Source organism: Nematostella vectensis, chromosome 15, assembly GCF_932526225.1.
Source record: "Nematostella vectensis chromosome 15, jaNemVect1.1, whole genome shotgun sequence".
In the NCBI taxonomy this organism is placed as follows: domain Eukaryota; kingdom Metazoa; phylum Cnidaria; class Anthozoa; order Actiniaria; family Edwardsiidae; genus Nematostella; species Nematostella vectensis.
The window spans coordinates 12749047-12766404 of NC_064048.1; the positions used below are offsets into that span (position 1 = coordinate 12749047).

The 17358-nt window shown below is 35.9% G+C and overlaps 1 protein-coding gene and 1 long non-coding RNA gene across 3 annotated transcripts in view; one reads left to right on the forward strand and one right to left on the reverse strand.

The window, feature by feature from the left end:
- Positions 1-17358, forward strand: part of LOC5504475 — a 28497-nt gene that overhangs the window by 5895 nt on the left and 5244 nt on the right. The window contains exons 1-6 of one of the 2 annotated variants that reach the window (XM_048722340.1): positions 3538-3869; positions 4088-4248; positions 8377-8465; positions 12103-12192; positions 12639-12746; positions 13245-13391. In XM_048722340.1, the coding sequence (XP_048578297.1) occupies positions 3826-3869; positions 4088-4248; positions 8377-8465; positions 12103-12192; positions 12639-12746; positions 13245-13391 (639 nt within the window). In that variant the 5' untranslated portion in view covers positions 3538-3825. Of the gene's footprint in view, positions 1-3537; positions 3870-4087; positions 4249-8376; positions 8466-12102; positions 12193-12638; positions 12747-13244; positions 13392-17358 lie in introns of those variants that run through there. The other variant, XM_048722339.1, reaches the window with a different exon arrangement.
- Positions 1765-3384, reverse strand: LOC125560598. Its single transcript, XR_007306680.1, has 2 exons — positions 3353-3384; positions 1765-3256 (listed from the first exon to the last, which is right to left on the reverse strand). It is a non-coding gene; the product is annotated as an uncharacterized LOC125560598 (long non-coding RNA).

Genomic DNA, 17358 nt, shown 5'->3' on the forward strand with positions numbered 1-17358 from the left:
TGTGCTTCATAAAATTTAGAATTGTTATCACGTTCTGGAATCGTGCAAATATAAGGGTGTTTTGGATTTCCTAATGCCGACGCGCCAGCTCCCCTACTGTGCAGAAAACCCTGAAATAATGAAATTTTGTGCATATTTTACTGGTAGGGTCTGGATAACTGTCTAAAATTACTCTGCAAAGGCAGAAGCTTTTGGTTTGAAAATCCTAAAGAGGTGCTCATTTTCGTGAGTTTGTCCAAACCACGCTATGAGACCCCCTCACACGACCTGGCAACCTAGAGTAAACAATTCAATTAGAGAACTATAAAGCAGGCCGTTTGTACAACAGCACATAATTTACGGCCATCCATTTCCTTAGAGAACTAGGCTTTAAATATTGATGAATCTCAAGTATGTCCCTCTTGTGCTAAATAGATAAATCCCTGGCAACCACTAGAGAAGCACCAGTAATTAGAATAAGGAGTCTCTGTTACCCTAGCAAACTACCAAGTGTGAGAAAGCATGCATTACCATCGGCTGATTTGGGAAAACTTTTGCGATATGTTAGCTTGAATTCGGGAAATAAAGCATATTTTTTATTAGTTGTTTATTTTGAAATCTCATATTATTAAGATATCTGCTCATAATTTGTCTTCAAATATTGGTTGATAACAATAACAAAGGCTCTGACACAAATCGATCGTCATTGACTGGACAAGTGTGGTCGGTTGGAACTAATCAAACAGATTGGTACATATCAGCAGACACCAGGCTGAGATCAAAGTAAAATGCCCAGGCCTCCGATGGTTTCCAGGAAATCAATTTTTTGTGTCTACCACTCAGCAAAGTAATATTAGCATATTTGGTAGCCCGCTTCAGCAGACAAGTAAGAAACATTTCGCAAGAAACACAACGCAGACCTACTTGCCAACAGGAATTTAGGCGCTCATATACGTTCTTTTGCCCAAATTACCTCTCTCTAAGAGTCGAAAGAAAGTATAGCGTTTAACAAATTTCCAAGAGTACATGTAGGGTTCTTTCTCGGTTTGCATATGGAGTTATCGAAATTATATATTTGCTTTATTGTTTTTGTTTTCTTGGAAATTCACAAGCGTAAAGCCTTGATATACAATTGCAATGTACCTATGCGCCAGGAAAAGGCCGCGAGGTGGATTAGGCCAAGTAAAAAAATTAGACATGGTTCCCCGCCCGCATCCTTTTTCGGGGCCGCATCAATATTTTCTATATTTTTATTTAGTTATTTCTGCTGCTTTTTCGATTAAATGTTCCTCAGAAGTTCAAATTTCGTTCGTTAGCGATCCCTGCAGTGGCAGGCTTTTCTGAGCGTCTTTTTTTTATGAATGCTTTTTTTTAAACCAACGGGTTTCGAGCGGTACATATGCAACCGACAACAAATTTGTGGAACAATTTAAAATCCCTAGGTTATTCCCCGCTCCTATAAATAGCGCTTACGGATTTGGAACCATCACTCAACCTCCCCCCCTTATACCACCAACCACCCCTTCTACTGAAACCACTACCCACCCCTTCCCCCAACATTCGTCCCCCCACTTATGGGACCACTACGCCGCCCCTGGCCTGGTCACTGAGGCAGACCTTCCTGTTTCAAGGCTTTTCTTACGATTTTTTTCACCCGTTCGTAACATCGCGGAAATTTCCTTTGTGAATCGTACAAAACTTTGATAAACCAAGGAGAAAAAATAAATAAAAAGGGCCACATGCTCCCTATTTTGATCTTATATCAGGACGATAAACATGTTTTTATTTTTACTTGGCCTTACTCGGCTTTTACGGTGTTTGGAAACGTGTCAGTTAATGATTGGTCAAAGAAATCTACGCACTAGCTGGGTACCACTGAAATCACGTCAAAGTACGACATACATGGACACTAGTCCAGGGCATTCAGCGCTGCTAACACCATTCCCACAATTTTTTTAAGGCCGAAGATATTCCAGTTATTTAGTTATATTTCTGAAATGCGTATTCTTTCGCCAGCTGTCAAAAGGGCGACATTCTTAAATTAAAAAAAAAATCTATTTTGTTACTATCTGGAATAATAAAACAAACTCCTCCGCTATTTCAGGTAAACAATCTTTATTCCTTGAATCCGAATGCTTCGAAAAAGCTTTCTGGGGATTCTTATGGCGGTACAGTACAGACGAGACCATCGCATTCAATAAATTTCGTCTCAAATTTCCTACAGCGCACTTCAATCTATTTTCTTTTTCAAATCATCAACTTGTGGCTCCTATGTTTTTTTCCTAATGATGTCTGGGTACAAGGATATACCACTACAATGATGTGATCCCTATTAGCTTATTTCATGTGGACCGAAAAAGGATAGAATTCATCCAGTGTTGTTTGCGCCATGTAAAACAATACTATCAGATATGCCGAGGTCGCGCTACCAATAATCGGCCACCTCCCTTGCTGGCCAAAATCATCAAGCCGGGATTTCGTGCTTTTTACCCCCAATAATCGTAACTTTGCTTGTGAAAATGCAACACTAAGTGCTATTCTTTCGTTTGGGAGATTTCGTGAGGTTTTTGTAAGCGAGTTCGTGTCAAATAATTTCCGTGCGAGGCTGTTGTTTCGTGTGATGGTAATTAAATGTGCGACTTTGTCATTCGATCTAACACCAGATTCAAGGCAGACACACTGCTGTATTATATAACCTTTGGCTTTTTCCTTCAAGGTAAAATACCTAAAGGATCTTTCAAAAAATACTTTTTTTTAAATATCTCCAAGAATCTTGTACCAAAAAAGAAGTATACTAATTCCTGGCGGAATCTGTATGCATGGTTCAACGAAACCATTGTTTGTGTAAAATGCAAATTCAGCGGCGCTTTGCTGTACAAGATACCATTTGCGTACATTTTAACACTCAAAAAGCATTTTATTACCTTTAGAATCACACTGAGATAACTTTACTTAGCCTTAAATTTTCCAGAAATAAGTTTTTACTGTGAGTCCCCGAAAATTAATTCAGATTTTAAATTAAATATTCCAGATAAGTTGGACTAGCGAACAGCAGGAGTTTCCAGTCGGGTTAATCGTGAGGACTGTTCTTCGGAGTGTGAAAACTAACTCGATTACATTAGCATAAAAAATCACGTTCGAGAGGACGTTTTTTGCGAGAAAGTACAAGACAAAGTATGTATTTATTATCAGTAAACCTCGTTTGCAAGGGTTCTATCGACTAAGAGGCGGAATTTTCGGGTGGGTTCCTGGCAGCGTTCTTTAGCTCAGCGTGACCCTGCCATCATAACTTCGAGTAAACAATACCATCACAACTGAAATGTGACTAAGGTCGTCGAGAACTTTATTGTTATGATAATTCTACACAACTCACCCAGACCAGGAATCGAATACATTAGCGGAGTCTGGAATAGAAATAAACCAATTAGCGTCGACTACTGCAAATACTGAGCAATGAGAGCGCAGAAATCGTGACGAAGTTGTCACTTTTCCCAAACTGACAATCAGTCTGTTCCAAAGCTGTCAATCATTTGAGAGAGGTCGCGATCTGTTCTTATCACTGCACAGAACAGTGCAACTTCTAACACGGTCAAACCTTTTCCAAATCTCACCAAAGGCGATCGCCCTCTAAGCATTTTTTCTACACCATGGCCGTTCTCTCTTGAATATCGTTTTAGAATGGAGAATTGATCGATCTTTTTCTGCTTTTTTGTCAGTGTATGGGAGCTTGTAGGTCGCGCAAAAGAAGTCACGTACCATTTAGAAATTCAAATCGCCTCTTCTTTTAGACATTAGTGGAGTGGTCTTGTAAAGCTAGCAATCCTGGCGGCTCTTGAAGTGGATAGCATGAACCAGGGCAATAAGCTCAAAAGGAAGAAGAAAAACCATGGGTTAGAAACGTAGAATACTTGGTTTTATATATTTCGTGTGTTGAACACTGTATTTGTGTGCGTGTTGTTGAAGTGTTTGTACGCCGTTCTCACCTATAAGTTTCGCACTAGTTTTGTTAAAACGAGTTGGCCGGTATACTTAAAGTCTCTATTCGTTTGTATTCTATAGAGACAGCATTTTCCAGGAGGGAATTTTAAGTAAGTGTTTGTTATTACAGGCCGGGCAACCCGTCGAAAAGACATCGGGACAGACTAAATGCAGAGTTGGACAATTTAGCACGTTTGCTGCCCTTCCCCGAGGAGACTGTCACGAAATTGGACAAAATATCCATTCTACGACTGACAGTCAGCTATCTAAGGGCCAAAAGTTTCTTCCAAGGTGAGTTAAAGTTGATTTTGATATCGATTTTCTGCGTTCAATCAACCTACCCGACAACAACATTCAGCCTTCTTCACCCGGCACGCAACTCCTTATTGCTACACGAGATGTTAGGGGCTAAAATCTTCTGTCCCAAGCGACCTGACCTGTAACATATTCTTCTCAAGTAACGCCATTATCCAAGGGGTAATGTCAATTCGTTTGTTGCTTTAGGAAAGGGGTTAAATTCTAAAAGCATGAACGAGCGATCGCACATCTCGCGAACTTGTCTAGTTCGAAAGACACGCTCTAAGATATTTTCCGACTAATCGCTCACAGTTCAAAATTAACTTATTCACGAAGGGAGTTATTCATGTAGGTTATTGAGAAGGTTAACATAGGGGTAAGGGTCATATTTGTTGTATCCGTACTAATATAAATTTTGCCATGAGTGATTGAATACGCTTTCTTTACTGGGTTCTTTTATGCAGGCCAGACAACACTTAACGCCCTACGATTCTGGAAATGATAAAATCCGTCCAGTAACTCGGGTGATTTCCTGGGCTTTCGGTGTGGAATGTTTTAATTTTCTACCATACACCCTATCAAAGGAATCGATTGGGGCCTTTTATGCGAGGTCATCCGTAAAAACAAAAATTCTATCACTCCATTTTGAGCTGATACGCGCGACCAATTTCTCCAAGTGTGAATATCGAACGATTCGATATTTTCGATGCCTTTTTCACTCTCAGTTTATACTTCTTATAACCAAGCAGACTTTCGTGTCGTTATTAGCAAAACACCTATCCAGTCTATATTTCTCGAACATTATCCTTTGTCGTAAATTCACACAAACCAAACTTTCACACCATTCGAGTTAGAAATTAGACCTTCGAAAACGCACAATCGAAAATATCACAATTTCCAGTAAACAAACTATACTGGTAAAACCCTAACTCCCGTTTATTGAGGTTATAGTATTCTAGTTAGATTTTATGCGATTGTTAATCGTTTCCAGGTTTTTTTTCCAGGGATGTGGTTTTAAGCCGACATTGTCTGTTTGCTTTCTGGCGCGCCGCGTTCATAATTTATTCTAAAACCTGAATTCTCTGGAACACGAAATGGTACCAAGACGCTTTTTTCCTAAGACTTTCGGCTGCTGTATGTGTGTGTGTTTTTTTAATATTTAAACTTCAACAAGTTGAAATTGGGTGATTCGATGACTGAAATTGTGACTCATAGAGGAATTCGTGAAGTTTTCGTTTGCGCTATGTGAGATTTCGTGCGAGATCCGATTCACACCTTACATTGAAGGGGTTCTTACATGCGAAATGATTGTCACGCTCTCGCAGATGCGAAAACACCTACGAAACTGACGCAACATCACCAGATCTTACAAGCTACTAGCAACTTTTTTATAGCTTTCTATTAATTCATAACTCTATGCAATCTTAGAAAGGAGTCGAAGAATTGTTTTTGCGTGTATTATTTAGTTTTCGTGTTTTGAAGTTGTTGCGAGATGGTTTTCGTCATGCATATTAATAAGGCTCAACTACACCTTTGGTTTGGAATTATTTTATTCCATTTGTCATTCATTCATTTTTCATTTTTTTATTATTTTGCACTATTTTGAATAAGATAAAGAATATTTGGATACAGGTAGAAAAAAGGGGAAGTTAACTATTTACGGTACTTAAGAAGAAAAAAAAATTTAAGGTGCGCAGTGACCATAGAAGCATAAGCTTTCGAGATGGTCACTGCCACAGTCAGATTTCGAGGGTCTTACAGGATATTATTATAATATTATTATAATATTATTATTATTATTATTTTTTTTTTTTTTTTTACAATATATAATATATACATAAACAAAATATAATATTTTAGAGTGAGGAAAAGTAAATCTGGCCAGGGTGGATCAATATTAATTCTGATTATTTAATAAATGCAATTTCAGTTGTTCTATGAAGGAATTGTAAGGTAAGGACTTAATGCAATTTGGTATTTTTTCCCAAAATCTAGAAGACATGGCTGTAAATTTAGTTAATCCATAATTGGTTTTGGAAGCTGGCCTAAAGAGATTGCCTTTGGAAGCATATCTGGTATTATGTGAGTGAACTTGAGTGGCAGGCAGGATTAGATTACATAATGGCTTAGGCATAGTATCAGGAAAGTGTTGGAGCTTATAAACAAGAGATGATATCCTTAGATTATGTATGTTATCAAGATTCAGGATCCTAAGCAGTTGGTAATAATTCGATGGACTTTCCCTTTGGGGAGCAAAGAAAATAGAGCGAATGCATTTATTCTGCTTCGTTTTGATAGGGCGAAGCCGTGTTTGGCTTGCCGAGCCCCAGCTCATTATACCATAAGAAATATATGGGTAAATTAAATTATAGTATAGTTGTGTTAAAGTAGTCAGGGGAAGAAAATAACGTAACTTGGAAATGATTCCAAGATTTTTTGCGAGGCATTTATTAACATGATTTAGTTGTGAATTCCATTTGAGATGTTCATCAATAAAGACACCTAAGTATTTTATGTTGTTAGTATTCTTTATACCATATGCTGTTAAGTCAATAGAAACACTTTTTCTGGGGGAGGTGACAGTGATATGATGAGTTTTCTTAAAATTAATGGACAACTTATTAGCGTTACAGTATTTGATGACATTGTCTAATTCACTATTAACAGTGGTTTCTAAATCTTTGGGGTTTTTTGAAGTATAAAATAGATTTGTATCATCTGCAAATATTCTAAATTTCAGTTTCTTAGAAGAGTTGGGGAGATCATTAATATATAAGAGGAATAATAAGGGACCAAGGGTAGATCCTTGAGGAACTCCGCAAGAGATTGGTAGCATAGATGATTCCGCATTGCCAATTTTGACAAACTGATGACGATTAGAGAGATAACTAGAAAACCATTTTGCGGGGGTTCCCCTGACTCCATATTTGTACATTTTAGCTAATAAGATGTCGTGGTTAATAGTATCAAATGCCTTTGAAAAATCTGTCTGAAAAATTGTCCCTATTTTGTGGCTTAATGTGCTCATGAACAATAAAAACTAGCCCAGCTTATTTGAAAATAAAGTCAAATAGTTTCTTTTTATCTGTAGACCTCAAAACACTAGACGAAAAAGGCGAGAGATCTTTTGTCTGCAACAGTTGTGAAATAGAAAACATTTCTGAAATGATCCTTCCGTTTTGGTCAAATAATATTCCTGATTTATCTTTTATTACACAAAAAGATAACAATTGCCTCACAATTTTATCACTGTGGGTTTATTTCTTTTTTCCTAAAAAAATAATACCTGTTCTTACAATGCATCCAAATTTCTTACTTTCACAATAAAAATACGTAGCCATGTTAAAATTTCTTCCGAATATCGCTTACAGCCGTTTTTAAAGAAATGAAAATGTTTGAGACACTGTCTAAATGCACACTCTATGCAATTTTATCTTTGAACTATGCGCCCTTTAATCATTTTCATGAAGACTTTCCTTACTTTCCCTAATGATACCTTTTGTTGTCAAAAAGGTTTTTTCATTCAGAACCATGCACTTTTTCCTGGAAAACATTATACGAAGATCTAGGTATCCTATTTTTCCTAAGTTATCAGTTTTGGCATTACATACTGTACTTGACTTAGAGCTTATTAGCACACTTAATGCCCATAGGACCTAGGTCAAATGAAACTTGAATATGCATGATGTATTATAGATCAAATTAAATTTGTCCCTATCACACAAGTAGTAATATTATGTTCGTTTTTTTTTTAATATGAAAATCATGTTTTCCCCACAAAAAATCAATAGTCTGTATTATTTTATGAAAACAATTGATCAAAAGTATGGGTTAATTTGCTTGACTGATTAGTATCTAAATTTGTATTGAATTGATTACTATGGCTCTGTGTCTGGCCCCAAAGTTAGGGTTATCTTAGGAATGCTGTTCATTGTTCTAGTACATGTTGTGTGTTTTTGTAATCTTTATATCTGATGTGATATTTTTACCTCATGTGAGGTATTTGTATTTTTTTTTCATGAATGGCTATTTCCCAGATAATTAGGAAACTGTAGCATTTCATTGTGAAAGTGTGCATGGTGTGCTATTTCCTTTTGAAAGATTGTTATTTCTTGTTTTCAGTGAATGGTAAAAATGGGCAGGAGGAGACATGTGAGGATCTTGTACGGGAATTTGAAGGCAATGGTTTATTCTCACAGCTCTCTCTCGAGGTAAGCTTATTATTGTATGATAAAAAATATGTAATTTATTCACAAGAAGGTAATAGCAAGTAACAAAATATTCCAATCACATGGGTGGTGAGAGAAGACTTTATAATGAGAAATAATGGGACTAAAAGTGTTGCTTGTAGACCTACTTTATTTTACCAAAGGAAATTCTGAATGTATGATCAGGGCTTCTAGGATTGCGCGGAAAAAAACTCAAAATTATGTGGGATTCTTTGCTAAATTATGCGGGAAATCAATCATTACGCGCCCAATTATGCGGGATTTTGCAGTACATGTTTCTTTCTTAAAAATCAAAATTTTGCAGGATTCATTACTGAATTACGCGCTAAATTACACAGAATACCAACTGCCCAAACTACATTTTGTACCAAAGGAAAGCACGAAATAACTTCAAAAGGTTAATTTGTTGCGCGAAAATATCTTAGGCGAAATTTCATTGGCTTCTAGCCACCAGCCAATTAAAAAAAGGTATTTTATTGTTAATCCTAGGCCTTCACGGTTTAGCAAAGAACGCCTAGTCATTTTATTTGTTTTCGAAATTCAGTTCAAAATATCGCACTCTTACGAATAATATCTTTTTTTACGAGAAATAGAGGTAAGAACCATAAAAGAACACATCAGCTGTGCACTTAAATGTTTTGTCTTTCAAAATTTAGCCAAATTATGCTGGATTACGCGGAAATTTGTGGTTTACGCAGGTTACGCGGAGAAAGCCAAATTACGCGCTTCTGCACAAGCGCCTAACTCCAGAAGCCCGTATGATTTGTCAATTTGTTTACCAGGTTTCTCATTAAAACCGCATTGTCACCAGTTTACTTCCGGAGGTCCGACGAAAACCTCAACCGTCAAAAGACAAAAGAATCTATTATAATCCGAGATATATAACAGGCCATCCGTTCTAAATTACCAATCACAACCTCAAAGAAACTTCCAATAGACACACTGCTTTCAATATTTTGAAATATTTTTCGCGTTTTCCGTTAAAAATCATCGGAGGATGGTAAGTAATCGACCGGAACTGGTGACAATGCGGCTTTAAAGGCCCGGTCGCACTTAGCAAGGTGTTCAGGAGATGTCAGGGACATTTAGGAGGATATGTTTGTCCCGTGAGATCTATGCACTGGTTGCAATATCTGTGGAGCACTAAAAATAACATCGTACATGTATGTCACTCATCTGCATTTCCTTCGCGCATGGTAGATTCGAAGAACAAATATTTTGCATGCTGCACGTCTGCATATTAAGTCATGAACAGAAGAAATCTGCTGCTTTTAGATGTACATATACATGCTACACGTGTATATACATCATGCTGCGTTAGTGGGATGCATAGCTGTTACTCAGTTAATTGCAAATGTAATTGTCTATTAAGCACCGAAGGTGAAGACGTACACTGGTGCATATTTGGCTTAGAGGCTGATTGACCATTCCTCCCGCCACCAGATTGTTGGAAAGTAGGGATTTTGGTAGAGATTCATCTCTAGCTTTGACGACACATGTGTGACGGTCAAAGGTCTAGCAAAACAGGAGCGAAGGTTGCTATTTGAGACCATTTACGTTTTTTGTTCAAGTGACGTTCTTTGCTTCTTTGTGCGATAAGTATGTAAAAAAAACAAAGTTGTCCTGATATCAGGTAGATGTCCTGCCCCAGGGCAGATGTTTGCGTTGCGTTAAAACATAGGTCGCAATTGGCTCGTAACATGGGACGGATATCTGTCAGTTTTTTAGCTTATCTAAACAGAGATGTCCTTAACATCTTGCTAGTGCAACCGGGCCCTAACAATAATTGTACTATTCAGGATGTAAATCAGGTGACAGATTTTTCAAGTGTCAGTGTTGACTGACAAGCGTACATTACATGTCAGGGGTAACAACGCCACCATTCCCTGTTTATTGTGACTGTTTTTCAAAAGGAAATATTCACTCTACTTTATCAGAATCTTCTATCTAATGTTAAAAGTCAAATGTTTAATGGAATACTCAACTTCTTTCCTAAGGTTGTGTTTGGAAATCTTCTATTTGGCTTACAAGCTGTCCAGATGACTGACGAAACATAGCTTTACTTTCAAAGTGTGATTTTAGTTAGTTGCCTTTTCTGAATTACTATTTTATTTTATAAGCACTCATTGACTCTCCTTATTATGGTTTGTTTAAGAAGCATTATAAGATGGAAAAGCTCTACCACAACTGTACCAAACAGGTCATCTGTTAGAGTACCATTTTGTTCTTATGTGGCTTATTCAATTTAAACCTTTAAGATGAAATGTTTAATTTATTGCTGTGAACATTTTTTATCCAACTTCATCGTCATACAGTACACAGCTATAATTAACAAGACATTAGAATTTGGTATTAAAGAAGACAGATAATATTGGTTTGTGACAGTATAGGATAGTACAGGATACCCAGTCACCCAGTGCATTTAGTGTTAGGGAGATAATTATAAACAACAGTGTTTTTCCTTGGAGCAGGAAATTAAGTAATACCTGCTGATGTGGCAAGAGCTGTTTAAATATATTGGGTGTGGTGAAATAACATTTGTGGGTTGTCACCTGCCTCACCTGTTACAGAAGAAGTCTTTCCTGGAATTAACACAGAATCGAACAGAAAGCTTGTACCACACATAGCTAGACATCCTAAGCATTTTTATATCGAAGTAAAATAACACACTTTAAGATAGTTCACTAGATTGGATCTGGTTTTCTTGATTGCATGAGTTTGGGTGTGAGTTTTTAACCATAACAGCCACTTTTTTCAGGTAAACTAATTGTGTTTGATTGTCTGAAATTAAAAGATAGCCATGGTGGATTGAGGTGTGTGAAATGCCTGGTCCACATGTGCTAAAAAGCATAAGCTAATCTTATAATTAAGGCTCAGACAATTCTGTACTCCTTTTGTTTCTTCCTCTGACAATTCACCTTCAAAGATATTATTTTGTATTCTACAAACCATTTACAAAAGTTTTATATTTTTTGCATACTGACAATTTATGCTAATAATCAACCATAGCTTGTCATTGACAAATTTGGAAAACAATAAGAAATAGTGCTGAATGGAATTAGGGTTCAAGTTACTTGAAAAAAAAGGTAGCCTTAGCTAGCCTTTCTTAGATAGAAGTAAAATGATTTTTATCGATCCTAGGCTGTCTATTATATAAATGGTTTAAAACTGATGCTTTCAACAGTACTGTGAAAATCAATGAAGCTGTGGATAGATTGAAAAGAAATGTTTCTAACCAAAACAGCACAAATTGAAGAAAGCTTTAGTCTTAAAGTATTTCTTTGCAATGAAAAGTAATTGAAAAATTAGGATAACATATGTCGCTACTGTAGGTATGACCATCCAGGGTATATGGATGTTTTTGTATTTATTTATATATTTTTATCTTCTGGCATTTAGTGATTTCTAGGGGGAAGAGCTCCAATCATGGCCACTCCCCGAAAAGCAGTATTTTCTTATTGAACAATCAACAAATCCCTCTTTCTGGGATTATCTTGTCGTTATGATATGCATATTTGTCTACAATAATTAGATTGTTCATTTGAGATTAATTATTTGTGTTATTCACAATATCTTTTACGTTCATGTTGATTATATGAATATATTTATTTGTCCATAGGCATTAGATGGGTTTATAGTTGTGATAACGCAAGATGGACAATTATTCTATGTCTCAGAGAATGTGCGGGACTTCCTGGGTTATTCACAGGTATGGTTATAAAAGTAAAATCCATATTTCTCTATTTTTTCAGCGCTTAAATATTAGATATTTTGTCATCTTAGCAAAATATAAAATGCATATGTCCATCAATCTATTGGCTGATTTAGGGAAGCTATTGTTGTCCAAATTTGACCAATAAACTACAGACGTATGCACAGCTACTTTGTTATTCTATGCACCATGTCCCGGCCACCTCTTGTTTTGTTCTGGTCGAGTGCGAGCTGGGGAGGAGAGGGAAGAGCGGGAAAGAACCATAAATTACCTGCTTTCCGTCTTGCGCGCTGCCAGGACAAAGCAAGATGTCTGCCAGATAGCCTGCAAGAAGGCTATTTATAAATTTGAAATTCAAATTTGTCTGCCAATATTGTATAAAAGCTATAAAACCAAAGTGTTGTAGGGCTTCTCGAATCCTTTGTTGCTTTGTTTATTTCCAGGCGGCAGTTATTCATCAGAGCATTTACAAGTTTCTACACATTGATGACCAGGATATGGTCAAGCTGAAGCTGGCTTGGCCAAGCAGTGTCTCCAAAGAACTTGGGAAGGTACTTAGCCATGCTTTTATTTACACTCTGGCAAATGATTTCCTTTTATGCAACAGCTCATATCTTCACAAAGTCTGTCCTTTTTAAGCCCAGATTTCAGATTTCAAGTCTTTAGCCTGAAAGTGTCACCTGCCATTAAGGTCATTAAGAAATAGGAAGAAAATTTAGGTTACAAGGCTTGTTATAAGCTTTTTGAACCCAGATAACAAGACTAGGAAAAGTCTAGTCTCTTACAGTTATTTCTATAACAACTGTACTATTTTCATCCATCTGTTCCTTCTAGGATCGTGCCGCCATTTTAATGATAAAAGTATCCACTTTCTCCAAGGGAGTAACATTTTCAATAAAAAATACTATTATTCATAGCTTTTTTTATTTATTCATTCATTCTTTCATTTATTCATTTCGTTAAAAATAGAGCGTAATATTTTTATCAAAAACAAAGCAGTGGTTGATCGACATTCTTTAAAGGCTGTTTAACGTGGTTCTTTTCCGTAGTGTGATAGTGAAACAAGGCGGAGAGACTCTGTCTCTGGAAAACAAGAAAATGGCAAAGTGTCCGAGCTCACTGACCTGGAAAAGCTGAATCGGACGTTCACCTGCCGCATGAAGTGTACACTGAACCATGGTGGAGGCTTCTACAAGGTCAGCCACACCTACTTCTTTACTCCTACTATTAATCTGATAGTATAATGATACATTATTATCCACCAGAAAGTCCTACCGACCATGTCTATCTCTTCCCCTAATCTTATTACTATGAATCTGATAGTATAATGATACATTATTATCCACCAGAAAGTCCTACTGACCATGTCTATCTCTTCCCCTAATCTTATTTCTATTAATCTGATAGTATAATGATACATTATTATCCACCAGAAAGTCCTACTGACCATGTCTATCTCTTCCCCTAATCTTATTTCTATTAATCTGATAGTATAATGATACATTATTATCCACCAGAAAGTCCTACTGACCATGTCTATCTCTTCCCCTAATCTTATTTCTATTAATCTGATAGTATAATGATACATTATTATCCACCAGAAAGTCCTATTGACCATGTCTATCTCTTCCCCTAATCTTATTTCTATTAATCTGATAGTATAATGATACATTATTATCCACCAGAAAGTCCTACCGACCATGTCTATCTCTTCCCCTAATCTTATTTCTATTAATCTGATAGTATAATGATACATTATTATCCACCAGAAAGTCCTACCGACCATGTCTATCTCTTCCCCTAATCTTATTTCTATTAATCTGATAGTATAATGATACATTATTATCCACCAGAAAGTCCTACTGACCATGTCTATCTCTTCCCCTAATCTTATTACTATGAATCTGATAGTATAATGATACATTATTATCCACCAGAAAGTCCTACTGACCATGTCTATCTCTTCCCCTAATCTTATTACTATGAATCTGATAGTATAATGATACATTATTATCCACCAGAAAGTCCTACCGACCATGTCTATCTCTTCCCCTAATCTTATTTCTATTAATCTGATAGTATAATGATACATTATTATCCACCAGAAAGTCCTACTGACCATGTCTATCTCTTCCCCTAATCTTATTTCTATTAATCTGATAGTATAATGATACATTATTATCCACCAGAAAGTCCTACTGACCATGTCTATCTCTTCCCCTAATCTTATTTCTATTAATCTGATAGTATAATGATACATTATTATCCACCAGAAAGTCCTACTGACCATGTCTATCTCTTCCCCTAATCTTATTTCTATGAATCTGATAGTATAATGATACATTATTATCCACCAGAAAGTCCTACTGACCATGTCTATCTCTTCCCCTAATCTTATTTCTATTAATCTGATAGTATAATGATACATTATTATCCACCAGAAAGTCCTACCGACCATGTCTATCTCTTCCCCTAATCTTATTTCTATTAATCTGATAGTATAATGATACATTATTATCCACCAGAAAGTCCTACTGACCATGTCTATCTCTTCCCCTAATCTTATTTCTATTAATCTGATAGTATGATGATACATTATTATCCACCAGAAAGTCCTACTGACCATGTCTATCTCTTCCCCTAATCTTATTTCTATTAATCTGATAGTATAATGATACATTATTATCCACCAGAAAGTCCTACTGACCATGTCTATCTCTTCCCCTAATCTTATTTCTATTAATCTGATAGTATAATGATACATTATTATCCACCAGAAAGTCCTACCGACCATGTCTATCTCTTCCCCTAATCTTATTTCTATTAATCTGATAGTATAATGATACATTATTATCCACCAGAAAGTCCTACTGACCATGTCTATCTCTTCCCCTAATCTTATTTCTATTAATCTGATAGTATAATGATACATTATTATCCACCAGAAAGTCCTACTGACCATGTCTATCTCTTCCCCTAATCTTATTTCTATTAATCTGATAGTATAATGATACATTATTATCCACCAGAAAGTCCTACTGACCATGTCTATCTCTTCCCCTAATCTTATTTCTATTAATCTGATAGTATAATGATACATTATTATCCACCAGAAAGTCCTACCGACCATGTCTATCTCTTCCCCTAATCTTATTTCTATTAATCTGATAGTATAATGATACATTATTATCCACCAGAAAGTCCTACCGACCATGTCTATCTCTTCCCCTAATCTTATTTCTATTAATCTGATAGTATAATGATACATTATTATCCACCAGAAAGTCCTACTGACCATGTCTATCTCTTCCCCTAATCTTATTTCTATGAATCTGATAGTATAATGATACACTTATTATTATCCACCAGAAAGTCCTACTGACCATGTCTATCTCTTCCCCTAATCTTATTTCTATGAATCTGATAGTATAATGATACATTATTATCCACCAGAAAGTCCTACTGACCATGTCTATCTCTTCCCCTAATCTTATTTCTATGAATCTGATAGTATAATGATACACTTATTATTATCCACCAGAAAGTCCTACTGACCATGTCTATCTCTTCCCCTAATCTTATTTCTATTAATCTGATAGTATAATGATACATTATTATCCACCAGAAAGTCCTACCGACCATGTCTATCTCTTCCCCTAATCTTATTTCTATTAATCTGATAGTATAATGATACATTATTATCCACCAGAAAGTCCTACCGACCATGTCTATCTCTTCCCCTAATCTTATTTCTATTAATCTGATAGTATAATGATACATTATTATCCACCAGAAAGTCCTACCGACCATGTCTATCTCTTCCCCTAATCTTATTTCTATTAATCTGATAGTATAATGATACATTATTATCCACCAGAAAGTCCTACTGACCATGTCTATCTCTTCCCCTAATCTTATTTCTATGAATCTGATAGTATAATGATACACTTATTATTATCCACCAGAAAGTCCTACTGACCATGTCTATCTCTTCCCCTAATCTTATTTCTATGAATCTGATAGTATAATGATACACTTATTATTATCCACCAGAAAGTCCTACTGACCATGTCTATCTCTTCCCCTAATCTTATTTCTATGAATCTGATAGTATAATGATACATTATTATCCACCAGAAAGTCCTACTGACCATGTCTATCTCTTCCCCTAATCTTATTTCTATGAATCTGATAGTATAATGATACACTTATTATTATCCACCAGAAAGTCCTACCGACCATGTCTATCTCTTCCCCTAATCTTATTTCTATTAATCTGATAGTATAATGATACATTATTATCCACCAGAAAGTGCTACCGACCATGTCTTTCTCTTCCCCTAATCTTATTTCTATTAATCTGATAGTATAATGATACATTATTATCCACCAGAAAGTCCTACTGACCATGTCTATCTCTTCCCCTAATCTTATTTCTATGAATCTGATAGTATAATGATACACTTATTATTATCCACCAGAAAGTCCTACTGACCGAGTCTATCTCTTCCCCTAATCTTATTTCTATGAATCTGATAGTATAATGATACACTTATTATTATCCACCAGAAAGTCCTACCGACCATGTCTTTCTCTTCCCCTAATCTTATTTCTATTAATCTGATAGTATAATGATACATTATTATCCACCAGAAAGTCCTACTGACCATGTCTATCTCTTCCCCTAATCTTATTTCTATGAATCTGATAGTATAATGATACACTTATTATTATCCACCAGAAAGTCCTACTGACCATGTCTATCTCTTCCCCTAATCTTATTTCTATGAATCTGATAGTATAATGATACACTTATTATTATCCACCAGAAAGTCCTACTGACCATGTCTATCTCTTCCCCTAATCTTATTTCTATGAATCTGATAGTATAATGATACATTATTATCCACCAGAAAGTCCTACTGACCATGTCTATCTCTTCCCCTAATCTTATTTCTATGAATCTGATAGTATAATGATACACTTATTATTATCCACCAGAAAGTCCTACCGACCATGTCTATCTCTTCCCCTAATCTTATTTCTATTAATCTGATAGTATAATGATACATTATTATCCACCAGAAAGTGCTACCGACCATGTCTTTCTCTTCCCCTAATCTTATTTCTATTAATCTGATAGTATAATGATACATTATTATC